General features: G+C 37.7%; 1 protein-coding gene across 3 annotated transcripts in view; it reads right to left on the bottom strand.

The window, feature by feature from the left end:
* Positions 1-950: 950 nt before the first annotated feature.
* The window catches only part of TET2 (tet methylcytosine dioxygenase 2), a 78433-nt gene continuing 65880 nt past the window's right edge, over positions 951-13503 (bottom strand). For 2 of the 3 annotated variants that reach the window (XM_067297577.1, XM_067297578.1), the window contains exons 7-10: positions 11724-11813; positions 8830-8967; positions 6967-7327; positions 951-5666 (exon numbers count right to left, since the gene is read on the bottom strand). In XM_067297577.1, coding sequence (XP_067153678.1) covers positions 4264-5666; positions 6967-7327; positions 8830-8967; positions 11724-11813 — 1992 coding nt within the window. In that variant the 3' untranslated portion in view covers positions 951-4263. The remainder of the gene's footprint in view (positions 5667-6966; positions 7328-8829; positions 8968-11723; positions 11814-13503) is intronic. The other variant, XM_067297579.1, reaches the window with a different exon arrangement.

The following is a 13503-nucleotide window of genomic DNA, read 5'->3' as shown; positions in this document are numbered from 1 at the left end:
TCATGCTATTAATTTAGACACTTATCACTTCTGCTTTTTTTTTTTGATTGTGTGATTAAGATTATACACGAGATTGTAGGTTAGGTATACGTGAGATTATAGGTGGGTTTTTTATGCTCTCTGTTGGAGCATCCCACCATTTGAAGGAATTTGAAATAAACTGACAAATGCATAAACAGGTAGTGATAAATACCTAAAACAAACAACGCAGAGACTCCACTTGTCCTGTCTCTCCCCTCTGACTGGTATGTATTTGAGGCTGTTACTCAAGCAGCGAGGAAATTGCAGTGGGTGAATATGCTATATTCATCTGTTTTCACAAACACCAGCAGGAAGCCAGCAAGGGTGCTCCAGACCCTCTTCCTCTGTAAAAATGCCTCCCCCCTTCACTTTAACCATAGACTTTATTCCACGATGACCAGGGCTAGATAGATAGCTGGTGTCTGAACCCTTCAAAGGCAAGAGTCAAAACAGAACTAAGAAAAATCTTGATGTCTAGAACTCCTTTTTTTTTTTTTTTTTAATCTTTATTTTATGAATTACATCATTAGAGACTTTAATCTCTTGTGCCACAGAGGATGGAGGTGGGCTACAGCAGTTGCATGTGTGTGGACAGTTGCTGTGTTGAAATGTTTGGGCCTGCTTCTGTCCTAAAGCTCAGCTCCTAAAGCTGAGAAAGGGATTATCCTGATATGGCAGCTGATGTGTTCAGTTTCTGAGCCGCTAACATAAGCAGCTTCCTCTATTTTTTCATAACAGGTTATTAGATTTAATTTCTCCAGGCTAGCGGTTTCATCAGCCCTCTGTAATCATGTACCTTTGTGCAGTCCCTCTGGGCTCCTGACCTGCGCTTGGTAGCGGGGGCCCGTTCTAGTACCCAGGCACTGTTGTTTGAAACTGATAGAAATGACTGTGAAAGACAAGTTTCTGCAAGACAGACTTAGAGTGCATTAAATAAATATAAATTTTATTAAAAACACCCACATCTCAGCGTTATCAGGAATGATATAATAATAAACAGCTTTCAAATAACCTGCATTACATTACAATACTTACAGTATTTATAACCATCCTCAGATTTTTTTATAGACATACCAACATTTCATGAAAATGAATGAAACTTTAAAAAAAAAAAAAAGAAAAAAAAAAGTAGAACATAAGCATAGAAAATGCACACAGAAGTTCATTACCTTAGTGTCAAACTGCTAAAGTTTCCTACACAAGTTAACCACTAGCTTTAGGAGTGAACTTTATACCACTGTGCGTCAATCAAGATGAAAAATTCATTCAAGTAAAGTTGACACCACTCAGAAGCATCTTCAAGTATGGCTATAGTCAACCTGATAATCCTATACAAGCAATTCTGTCTGCTTTGTCATTCGGTCCAACTGAGGCAGGGTTCTGTACACCAGATATTACAATTCAGGTATTTACAATACATAACTGATCTGCCAACTAAGCTTCCTGCTCTTGCTGCCAGCAGTTTGGCAAATGACGGCGCACGGCATATTAACCAAACATCTACTATGGATTACATGAATAATATAGGATTAAAAAAAAATCACCAGAAGATGAAGATTTATAATGATTTAATTAATCTGATATATAGCCATCATTAAAATTTAAAAAAGGTGAAACTTTTGTTTCAATGCAGTGGGTAAAGTCACAGACTGAGAATTAAAAAACAAAATTGCCATAATAAATATTTGACCATTAAACCCAAAGGCCTCCTTTGATTCACTTGAGTTAGGTTGTGATTGTTAGATAAAATTTCTTTCAACCAAACTTAATCTTACAGTATATTGCACAAGATATATCTGGGACATGGAGGTTTGCATGTTTAGGGAAGCCCTTGTACAGACTGTACCTTTCTATATTTTATTTTATTCATTACAGTATCCAAGAAGCCTTGTTTAGAGAGTGACTTGAAAAACTCTAGCAAACAGTCACTTGCCAAACCCCTGCCTTACATTTTTCCCTTTAATCAGCTCAGTGCATTCTACTTTCTTCTTGTTTATTCATTTGAAACAGGCAAAACATTCTAAATCTCTTAAACACTTTCATTACAATAAAAAGAGCTAACGAATTTACAAAATTAGTTTTAGTTACATCAATACATGTACAAGAAAAATTAGAGGAGGGATTCAAAAGAAAAGCATTAAATCCCTGAAAAAAAAAAAACAAAACAGAAAACCCAAGAATAATATATTTAACCTACAACAGCTTTACATACACACAGGTGACACGTTGGCATAGGAGAACATGAGCTGAAATATCCCTGAATTTTTAGAACCAAAAAAAAAAAAAGTTGAAGTTCAAGTTATACTTGCTAAAATGTCAAGTATTGAGAGAGTTTTTTTGTTTTGTTTTTTTTTTTGTTTTTTTTTTTCAAAGGCTATTGGGGGGGAAAAGATGGTATACAATATATAAACTTTCACACTCAGTTCAATATCCTATTGCCAAACTAGTGTTGAGGTATATGACAAGTAGGAACATCACTCAAACCTTTTAATGTATTTTTAGCTCACATTATGATATATTTGTAGCAGGCTGAGTAGCACCATGATGTGAATTCAGCTCAAAACCCAAATATATATAGATTTAATATTTTTACAGTACTAAAATACTAAAGCATTGCGTTAAAAAAAGTTTTGTTTACAATTTAATTTACTATACAACTCTCCTGCTTTTTTTTTTAATAGAAATTAATGATTTAAAACCACCACAGCAAGCCAGCTGCCTATTTTTTTTTTCTATTTAATCAACGGAATCACACAGAACTAACCCTGTTTCATTCATCTTGTGTAGGCATCAGTCTGCTCAATCTTCCTGGAAAAGAGGACACTTGCACCAAGAAATGACTTACACCACAATGTACATAATTATCAACACAAAAGCAATCTGCCATTCAATATTTGAAGAGCATACAGATCTTTAAAAACAGCAGAAGCCCAAGCTAACTAGTTGTAATCTGTCGCATGCTGCTAATTATTACCTGTGGTTAATATAAAATTCTTTCCTTAAAACTGTACACATTTGAGCAATGAACTTGTCATAATAATTGTAGAAAACAGTTTACAGTATAGCTTGTGAGATGAGCACCAGAAAAACATGTGTTTTGTGTACTAAAGTATTCCCTTGTATCCAGTAAGCCCCATTTTTACTGTAACTGACTGTATTAAAAATGGATATGTAGCCCACTAGCAGATGCACGGCTAAAACAAAAGTATTTAAAAGCTTTCTTCTTTTAAAAAAATTATCTTTGCATTTTAAAATCAAAGTAAACTCTTTTTTTTTTTTTTTAATGTCTTAGTACCTTAGCATTGTTCAAGTTGCCAAGCTTAGGTAGACAAAGTGCTTTTGAAACACTATTTAAAAAAAAATATCTCTCTATATATTTTATTGTCCTTTTCTAGGACTTGACTGGATGAGCAAAATCCAGAGGTCTTTGTAATTCCCATATGTTAAAAAGTAAGCTTATTTTAACATCAGGTAAATTCAATACATACATGAATGAAAAGGTCCTCCCTGTTGTTGAAGAACATTTGAGTACATCATTGACATTTTAACTGTTATAAAGGCATTAACTGTTCAACTGTTAAAATAAAGACACCATTCTCTTAGATAGCACCATGTTTTAGAATATCCAAACAAATTCAGTGTTTTGCTGTCTATTCATTATGTTTTATACGTATCTACTTTGTTAAATAAAATCAAGAGACTATTAAGATTACAGTAAAAACTGCATGTTAAAAAGCCATAATTCCAGTATTTCAGTACATCATAGATTCAGCACCAGATGTTATTTTAAGATTCCTGCGGTTGTAATACTACAGTATTATTTTTTAGGGTTTTTTTTTTTGCTCCTGTTCCATGACTATGCAAACTTGATGACATTAAAAGTGGTCACAGATGTGCAAAACTGTAAGAAAAAAAATTCCATTTGCAGATTATCTCTTTCAGTAATGGAGCCAGTGTTTTCAAATGTAAATTGTGAAACACTTTTTTGTTTTGTTTTTGTTTTTGCATAGGATGCTTTGGTCTTGTTTCCTACATGCCATCTGTGACCACTTAAAAAATCAGTGGAAAATAAGTGCGCTAGTAAGATTACCTCTTTTTGCTGGTGTGTTGAGGCTTTTCCCACTGATGAGTTTTATGAAAACACTGTTTCCTTCCCCACCCTTATCTTCCCCCAAACCTAAACAAGAACTACCCTACTGCCACGTTGTTTTTTCAGATGAGGTAACCGACAAAGGTGTGATGTTAGATATATCTGTTGTAAGGCCCTGTAACCCGTGTAAAGGCATATGGAGATGTAGTTACTGTGGAGTCTGTGGTGACCGACAGTGTCCGTTGCGCGAGAGACTTGATGAAGCGCACGTACGTTGGTTCTGAGGGTTCGTGAGGTTCGGCAGGCTCTCGCTTTGCTTTTTTGCCGTAAGATTTCTGAGGCACGTAGTCTGGACCGTACTTTTCACATTCCTCTTCTTTCTCTCTTGCCTTCTCAGCCATCTTCGCCTCCCACAGAGCCAGACCGTGTTTTGGCTCATTCATGCTCTTGTGCTGGTAAAAGACAAGGGATATTCTGGTGGGATGGTTCCTGTTGGGGTTTTTTAGGGGGGTTGTTGCATGGAGCTCACGTTTTGCACACTCTATGAGAATTGACCCATGAGATGGAGCAACTGCCACTCCTCCAATTTCTGGATCCAGAAAGCTCTGCTCACTATCTGACCAGACTTCATCAGGATCCTCTGCTTTTTCTGGATTCAACACATCAGTTTTATCTAAACAACCTTGGGGAGTAGTCCTATCATGGTTTTGACCTGGAAGCATGTTAGACAGACCATTAGCTGTGTGTGAAATCATTTCGCTATCCTTATTTTGGAGATGCAGCGAATTAGGAGCACCACTAAATATACTTGGAGCAGAATGGTAGTCATGTGCTAAATGTGGAGAGGGCTGCACGTGGTGATGTTCACTGTTTTTACTCATGGAGGCATAGTCCATGCTTGGATTACTCAGATTAGATTTTAACCTTGAGGCAACCTCCATAAAATGGCCATCAGCCTCATGGGTGGAGTAAGAGGAAAAAGACCCTACGTGGTGTACATTTGGTCTAATGGTGCAGTTACTGAAGGAGTCTACCTGCATATTTTGGTTTCCATAATTCAAGTACTTGGGACCAAAACTCTGGTTATTCCCAAACCTATGCTGGTATAATGTTTGAATGGGTGGTAGACTTAGTTTAGACATAGGATCTTGGCTCTGACACCTATACAAGTCCATGTGCTGATGCTGGGAAGAGTAGGAGCCCAAGTAAGAGGGGCAGTTGTCCATAGGTACGTTTCCATTGCATTGGTAGGGTGGATATTGGTTATTTTGACTTAGTGATCCTGAATAAGGGTTCATGGGACTGGAAGAATTCAAATAAGACCCTGCAGGCTGTGATGAAGTTGTATAGAGGTTCATGGGACTGGACCCTCCGTAAGGATCTGAAGTGTAGGAAGAGCTTGGGTAAGCATTGGCTGGATTAGGCAACCTCGCATAAAGATTTGCAGAACCTGAACCCGAGTAAGAGTTAACAGGATTTGACTGAGGGTTGTTAGGGAGAGTGCGCTGTGGATGCTGCTGCTGTTGTGTGGCCGGTCCTGAAAGGCGTAAAAGATCTGTAGATGTAAAAAGAAATAAACAAGCTTTTCTTTTTTTTTTTCTCCTTTTTTTTAAACATGCATGCTTTCTATTATAGAGAGTTTTCATGATAAGCATCTATGAAATTTCTAAGAAAAGTATATCATATGATATGTTAACAGAGGTTCCCTTTCTAGTATCTCAAATACCATCCTTTCAGAAGTTGAATAAATACTAAAGCTACTCTTCCTTTATGGCATGCATCCAGTGAGATCAGATGCTAGTGGCCGTGAGGAAAAGAGGGCTGTGCAATCTGCTCAGTCACATGCACATAATCCAAAGAGTTGAATTGTCATTTAAGTAGCCCATGAAATGGAGCATCAAAGGGCACCCAAATAGCCATGTATAAGGTAACTGTCTTTCACCAAGAAGAAATAAATAACTCTTGAACATCCATATTAATAGATCTGTCTCAAAAAAGTGTCCCTAGCTGTATGTAAAAACCAAGTGTCATTCACTGATGGAGATAACAGTTCAGTAACAACTGAGAATAACTGAAAACATAGAAAAGAGAAAAAATATCATTCATTAAAGTGAAACGGCATAGTTTAATGGTTAGAACCCTAGACTGGGTCACAGAAAGCCTGACTTCCATTCGTGGGTATTTTGGTGATCTTCTGGGTGGCCTTAGATAAATCACATTATTCCTCTCTGACAAAGTTTCTGTAACAATAAAATAGTCATGATGAGCTCCTCTGCCCAGGACTATAAGATCTGTTGATGAAAACTGCCGGGGATTAAGTGGATTTGTAAACTTTTACTCCACTGAGGAAGAACCTGCTTTGCTTTTGGTCTTGAAGCAGAAAATATAAATAGTGATAAAGAGGTTAGGCTTGAATCCCCTCAAATATTGAGGTTCTCTGTAACAGCAGCAACCGATGAGTGATGTGTAGGTCACTCTTTTTTGGAAGCAGCATCACACAGTTTTCTTCAGGGCTTCTGGCACTGTTAGTCAGTTAAAGATACTTAACAATGCACTGGATGGCAAGCAGGATTTGCAAAAGCACCTGACTTCTACAGGTGTTAACTATCCAACAGTGAAACACTTCTCACTACAGCATCCTCTTTTTGCTTCTACAGACTGGACCACAATTTGGCACTCTAGTATTTATAAATGTACAATATCCACATTTACATTCAAGAATCCTCCTTGCTTTTTACTTGAAAATGTGCCTGTGTTGAGAATAATGGTTTTTTTCGAGACTCATTATAAATGACCCTAATTCCTAGGAAGCTTACCACTATTGATAAAGATCCTGATCACATTCATGTGCTTACCTGCTAGCTGCTTTGCATGACCTGCTGCCTCTGAACTGCCTTGCTTGTTGCGTGCTGCAGCAGCCTTCTCTCTTTCAGCTTTGCTAGATCCATTCTCCAAGGAGGAAAGCTTTTCTGCTGCTGCTTTCTTTGCTTCTAGCTTCCTTTGCCGACAGGTCTTAACAGGCTCTGCTAACATCCTTACTTTCCGGCGAAAGGAGGTAAGGACCTGGATGCTGCCATTCCTCTTCTTCTCCTCCTGGCCTTCAGCACTTCCGAACTCATCTACGTCAGAGACTTTGTATAACGGGAGCACGTGCAGCTGCTCATCTTCTGGTGTTTGGCCAATTTCACGATTGTCTTCTCTAGTTAGTGTGCAAACCTGTCAAAAGGGCGGGTTAGTGTAACTCTCTCAAACCCGTCTGAGAAGCAGAGTCCTGAAATGCTAGCCTGCGCGTTTCACCTTGCACTCGCACTCTCAGTGTCAGCATCTGGTGGGTTATTTGTAAACGTTAAGTTTCTCTGCAATTTATGCACACCACAACAAGCCTGCAGTCTCATTTCTTCCATTGCTCTGGTTGACAGTGTTCATGTAAATACAAAATATATATATTTGTTTCTTGTATTTGTGCTGAAGCTATAGTATGGTTACGTATTGCCTACAGTGAAATGAACTGTGGTCGACGGCACTGTGGCTGGGGAGCTAAAACAGCAGAAACTGGGACTTTGTACTCAAGCAAAGATTTTTTGTTTTTTTGGAGCATAATACGTTAGCTAGCTACCTTTTGAAAATGGTGGGGAATATAAAATACTGCCATTGTGTTTCACACCCCCTTATGGTTGGAGGTTCCAGGACCTTGCAAAGGAGCAAGTCATTTTAATGTTAATGCTTGAACACTGCATAAAGGTTTAAGGAAGTTATCATTGCATCATGCAGCAGGCTTATTGTGTTAGCGCCAGTTAAAACAGGTATTGGGAATATCTCAGTGGAAAAAGAGGCCAATACAAGCATATTTTATAGCAAAGTTACTGCATCAATTTTAGGAAGAAAGCTCAGCTAGAAATGTATATTTCGTTGGTGGTGGTTGACTTGGCAATAAAGTCAGACCCTGGAAACAGGATAAACTTAGTTGATCTTAAAGTGGCTAGTCTCTTTAGTCATAAAAAAGAACTGCACTGTGTACAGGAATCAAGGCAGTCATGTCAAATTACAATGATTATTCAAAACTGAAGATTATTCTTTCCCATGTTTACCCCATCTGTATTGTCACACAGAAAGTATGCAGGGAACAGAAGTAATCTACTGTACACTGAAAAACATACAGTTTTTGTGATATTTTCTACAGACCCTTTGCTATAAAACACTCGAGTTTGGAATGGAAGAGAGTGAAGTGGGTGAACAATAAAAACGATAGCAAGGTTTGCAGACTTTCTGCTCGTCCCAGCCAGGAATGAAATCCCAACTTTCAAAAATCTCTTCAAAAGAAAATTATGGAAAGAAACGTTTTGTTTCCATTTCTATTTTATTAGAAGATAAAATCCAAAGTAGTTAGAAAAAATTATTTCAAGAGGACAAATATAAAACATTTTGTTCCAGGAATGCTGAAACGGGCATTTTGGCCCTGCTGGAACCTTCCTTCCATTGTCTCCACAGTTTCTTTCTTTTACCAGTTCTATATTAAACCTTTCTTTAATCCATCATAAGTCTCACTCATTTGAATGAACAATTGTGTAGGGGGTAATAAGTTAGTTCAATTACTGCTTAATGTTTCTTTTTTTAGCAATCTGCATTATGTAATTATAAATTTAAACAGGCTGAAGATAATGAATAAAATATATGAAATTACAGCTGAAATAAGGAGGCTATATGCATCACTGACTTACCAGTGTACTCCCGTTCTGCATATTGTGCAAGTCTCTGTGAGCGTGAGCGCAAAAATCCAGGCAGGCAGTGACCCCTGAGAATGGGCGACCTTCTTTTAAACCCAGGCGACACTCCGGTGCTCTGTGTTCATACTCGATCTGGAAACAGATCACAGGCATCACTGGAACTTACCTGTATACTCTCCGTTACATGGACTTAGCACTACATACTCGGTCTTTATAACATGCAAGTCTCCTAGCGTCTTGGAGGTAGTAACATAGAGATCTTAAAGGCAATAAAATCAAGCAATTATTTTACAGCAGTTTCTTATTCGTACTTCATTCCTTGCTGCTTTCTTCCCTGTTACCTTCTGTCACTGTCATGACTGTGAAATTAGCCAATAATACCTTTTCTTACATATAACTTCTGATTCTCTGCCAATAGTTTGTGTTTTTACATGACAAATAGAGTGCATGGTTTCAGTGTCCGGCACTGGAAGAGCGATATGTTTGTGTAGACTGGAAAAATACCAAGCTATTAAGAGAAAATGACTTTAGAAAACTGACTTCAGAATGACTTCATAAAAAACAATAATTTGCTTTTTGATTTGTAATATTTTGGCACACTAGAAGTATATTTCATTAGCTTCAGTACAACACTAACCCCTGACCAAAAAGAGAGAGAATTTAGCCCAGACTGTATTTTCTATACATATATTTACTATTAAGGAATTTTACAAAAAGTTTATAATGAAACAATAAACCTTACACAAAAAGTATACCAAGCCTCACAAACTATGGTTTCTTATTTTATTTAGAAAATAAAAATTAAACCAAATTTATAAAATTCTTTGCTGAAATTCCTGAACTTTTCTAGTGAATGTAAAAAACCACCAACAAGCGACTAAATGGAACATTTTTAAGTCAATGTGAAATTAGAGGTTTTGCCAAGTTTTGATCCAAGTTCAGCAATAAGATGTCTAGCTTGCTCTCTGATTTTTATTTTTTAAATTTGGAATATTTACTTATTGCTATATTTATTATCACTGGAATCTAAACATAAAAGCAAAACAAAATGTGAAACGTAAAATTCTTTGGAATTAAAAAAATGGTTTGAAATATTATAATTTTGTTTAGAGTTAAAGGGTCTGATTAAAATACATTAGTGCAAATTTTATATGAGATGTTCTGTTGGGTCCAACTGGAAAAAAAAAAAAGAAAAAAAAAAGAGACTTTCTAATTCTGGATTATGAGCCAGCAGCAATCCGGATTTGGATTAGAACAAATCTGTGAATTTTGCATTTCTTTTCAAGATTCAAAGGGGTATTGGCTTTAGGGCTGCTTCTTTTTATAACTTTTTACTGCCACCAGAGGAATTGGCCCTGACAGTAGCTTGATCAGGGTTTCCCCACAAAAACAAGGTTTGCATGAAATTCCTGAAATAGGCAAGCTATATGCATGATTTATTATGTGAGGTAAAAACTGAAACTTGTAAAAGCATGTACTATCAACAAGTGTCAGGCAGCACCGTGTCTTACGTGGAGAAAAGCTCTTTAGAGAATTTTGTGGGGAAAGAAAAGCAGCCCAAGTAAAGAAGCATTTTATTGTTCACCACCCCCTCATTTTTTCTTCTTCCTCTTCCTTTCTTCTCTTGCAGAATGTCTCTCAGATATTTGGAGAGATAACCACAGCCAGTGGGCACATAGCCACAATTTCCTCCGTAATGAGTCTCCAAACATTATCTGATCAAGTAAGTGAAATCGGGTGAGTCTCTACTGAACCTGCTTACTCTGCCTAGTTGCTACTAAATATGCAGTAAAAGCGCAGATTTCACCACAAATAAAACCAAAATGGACAGTCTTGAATTACAGTTTACTGTTTCTATTACAGTCCAAAATCTGGCTTGTTTTGATGACTGCTACAGCAGTGAGTGTTTTCACGGGTTGTTTAAACACAGTTTTGTCAACAGGAAAGCAAGATGTCATAGTTTGCTGTGATGCCAATAGAGTTTGGAGACTATAAGCTTTACGAATGTTTGCAAGGATTGTGAGCCTCAGCAAAGACAAGGGAGAAGACGAGTTAAGCATTTGCAAGGGGCATGGTATCAAATTTTGATGCAAATATCTGAAAAATGTTTGGTAAAGGAGTGGAGGTGAGAGACAGCCACAACTGGGGAACCTCATACAGCTTTGAATGTGTCAATGTCTGTGAACACTGCCTGACAGAAAATATGCATGTTATCCCCTAGTGCAAGAATGCTGGTGCAGGCACTGGTGTGCATGTGTGTATTTAAATATGAAGCTTTGTTTTAAAAGCATGTCTATAATGGCTACTTTGGTGAAAGCTAAATTAAATATGAGCTTCATTTTAAAAGCATGTCTATAATGGCTACTTTGGTGAAAGCTAAATTAAATATGAAGCTTTGTTTTAAAAGCATGTCTATAATGGCTACTTTGGTGAAAGCTGTATTAATTTGCCACTTGAGCAGAACCGAAACTGTGGTTTCAGGACTCAAGTACGTGAACATAATACACTGCCTGCCGACACTGTTAGCAATCTCACACCATCTTTGTGGCTGTTTCGCTAGTTTGGCTCATGAATCATGCTAAATCCAGACACTTTGTATTGTAGAGCTGAAGAGTTCTGCGCAAGTGTGAAGTAGAACTTTGTTGTCTTTAGGTAAGTACAGAGATTAGTTTTCTTCAGTGACTGAAGAAATACTCTGCTGGTTTGACTTTTGAAGGCATTTAAACTGAAATTGAGGATTTTGTTTCCATTTGGCTTTAGCCCAATGTCAAAGTAATACTGGCACAAAATGTACATAATGGTTGGACCAAAGGATGAAGCATTAACAAAGCATGGTAAAAATCCAGTTATTTGCATGACTGCTCTAGCTCCTTTCTCCCCCAGCATACCTGGTTATTATATGCATCAGGTGCGAGCTTCTTGTAGGTGGGCGCCATCAGGGTTGATAGATTCTGCAAATTGGATTCTAGTTTTTCTTCCTGTTAGCAGATGAAATAAAGTTCAATGACATATCTATACTGTATGCATGTGATCTAACAAGTTAGGGTCTGTTATAATTGATAGATAGTTGTGTAAAGGTCTAGATCATTGTCATTCCTGTTTAGACAACAACTATCGTCAATCTTCTTTTAATGGTGCTGATCTCCACAAAACTGTGATCCTTGTGAGAGGACACAACATACCATAACTTCAGTCTGATTTATATTAAAAAGAATCACATTCTTTGACACGGAGATATTTTAGATCCAAGCATGATGACCCTCATTATTTTCCCTATTGGAGTTTTGGGAAAATAATACTTCTCTTTAGAAAACTCAAGGGAAATTATATGAGAATGCTCCATCAGGTTAATCTGACTAAGGGTTTTCCATACTGAGATGATAACACTTCAACACATTTAAATTATCTTTTTATGCAGCAATTTACAATTACTGGAATCCTTCAGACTTTTCAAAGTTACCAGTTCTTAAGCAATCAAGAACTGTGGACATGTCTAGTAGTCAGTGATGTGGAGGTAGGAATGACCACTTTCTTTTTTCCTTTAAGAAGGAGAGGTAAAAGCTTTCAAAATGAAAGGCTCTTAAAAAAAAAAAAAAAAAGTATTCCAATAATCTACTCCAAAGCTGCTCCCCATCATTTCAGGATGAGAATCCCATATTCAAAACCTCACTTAAATTAAAAACAAGGGCCTCATTTCAAGTGCATAAAAAACAGGCGTAAGGGAGTGTTGTACTTGCTTTTAGAAGTTTGTATATAGTCAGTGAAGGTGTGAAGAGCTGTTAAAAAGCTCTGGGTTTGGGGGGGGCACATGTTTGGTACATTACAATTCTGTATCTCCTGGTAAAACTTTAAGTTCATGGGAATGCAAAATGACATTATAAAGTGGTCAAAAATATCTTGTTGTGACTTGTGGTTTGCTGCTAAAACCTGGAGCTTTTGTACAGCCTGTAGGTTACAATTTGTGTTACTTCTAGTTTTTGTTGTCAAGGGTCCTATTTGTGTTGCCTCTGTTGTGTGTTAACCAGCCCCCGATCTGGATGTGTGCTTTTGCCTCCCCCTGACTTTGTGCGAGGACAAGACTGGAGGGTAGAACCATTTTCCCTGCCCAGTTCTGGTTTCCACGGGAAGTAAATCCCTTCTATGAAGGCTGGGAGGGTGCCAGAACACATTGAAAGCTGTGGACCTATGCAACAGTACACAAGCAGCAGTTTAGGGACTAAATTTGCATTTGCATGCTAAAAACAGACCAGGCCATTAGACTCTCCTAGGCACATGAATAGTAGGAGGTGTCCAGGACTCACTGCAACCACAACTTCAAAGACATCGTGTGCCCAAGCGAAAATCAATGTTGTTTTACTCTGACTTGTTTTAAACTGTTGCCAGTTTGCTGTAATACAGAGCCCAGTCTGGAAACTATCTGTGGGGCAGGGCTGTATGTAGAATGAGTCTCCCTATCCTCTTATTCCTATTGTAATCTCAGAGTTTCATCATATTTGTCTCCATGAAGTCTACTCAGGTTTCCAGTTGCAATCTTATATGCCTTCAGTAGGTAAACCTTCCGCTCTGTCACTAGGGAATGCCCGATTGCAGGCCTAATACAACCACAATTATTCAGGCCATGCCCTCTCCTCTAATTGTGAAAGCCTGCAAACATGGTTTCAAGTCTCA

This window comes from Apteryx mantelli, chromosome 5, assembly GCF_036417845.1.
Source record: "Apteryx mantelli isolate bAptMan1 chromosome 5, bAptMan1.hap1, whole genome shotgun sequence".
NCBI lineage: Eukaryota > Metazoa > Chordata > Aves > Apterygiformes > Apterygidae > Apteryx > Apteryx mantelli.
Note: the sequence above shows the minus strand (reverse complement) of the source record. Positions and strands in the feature narration are given on the sequence as shown.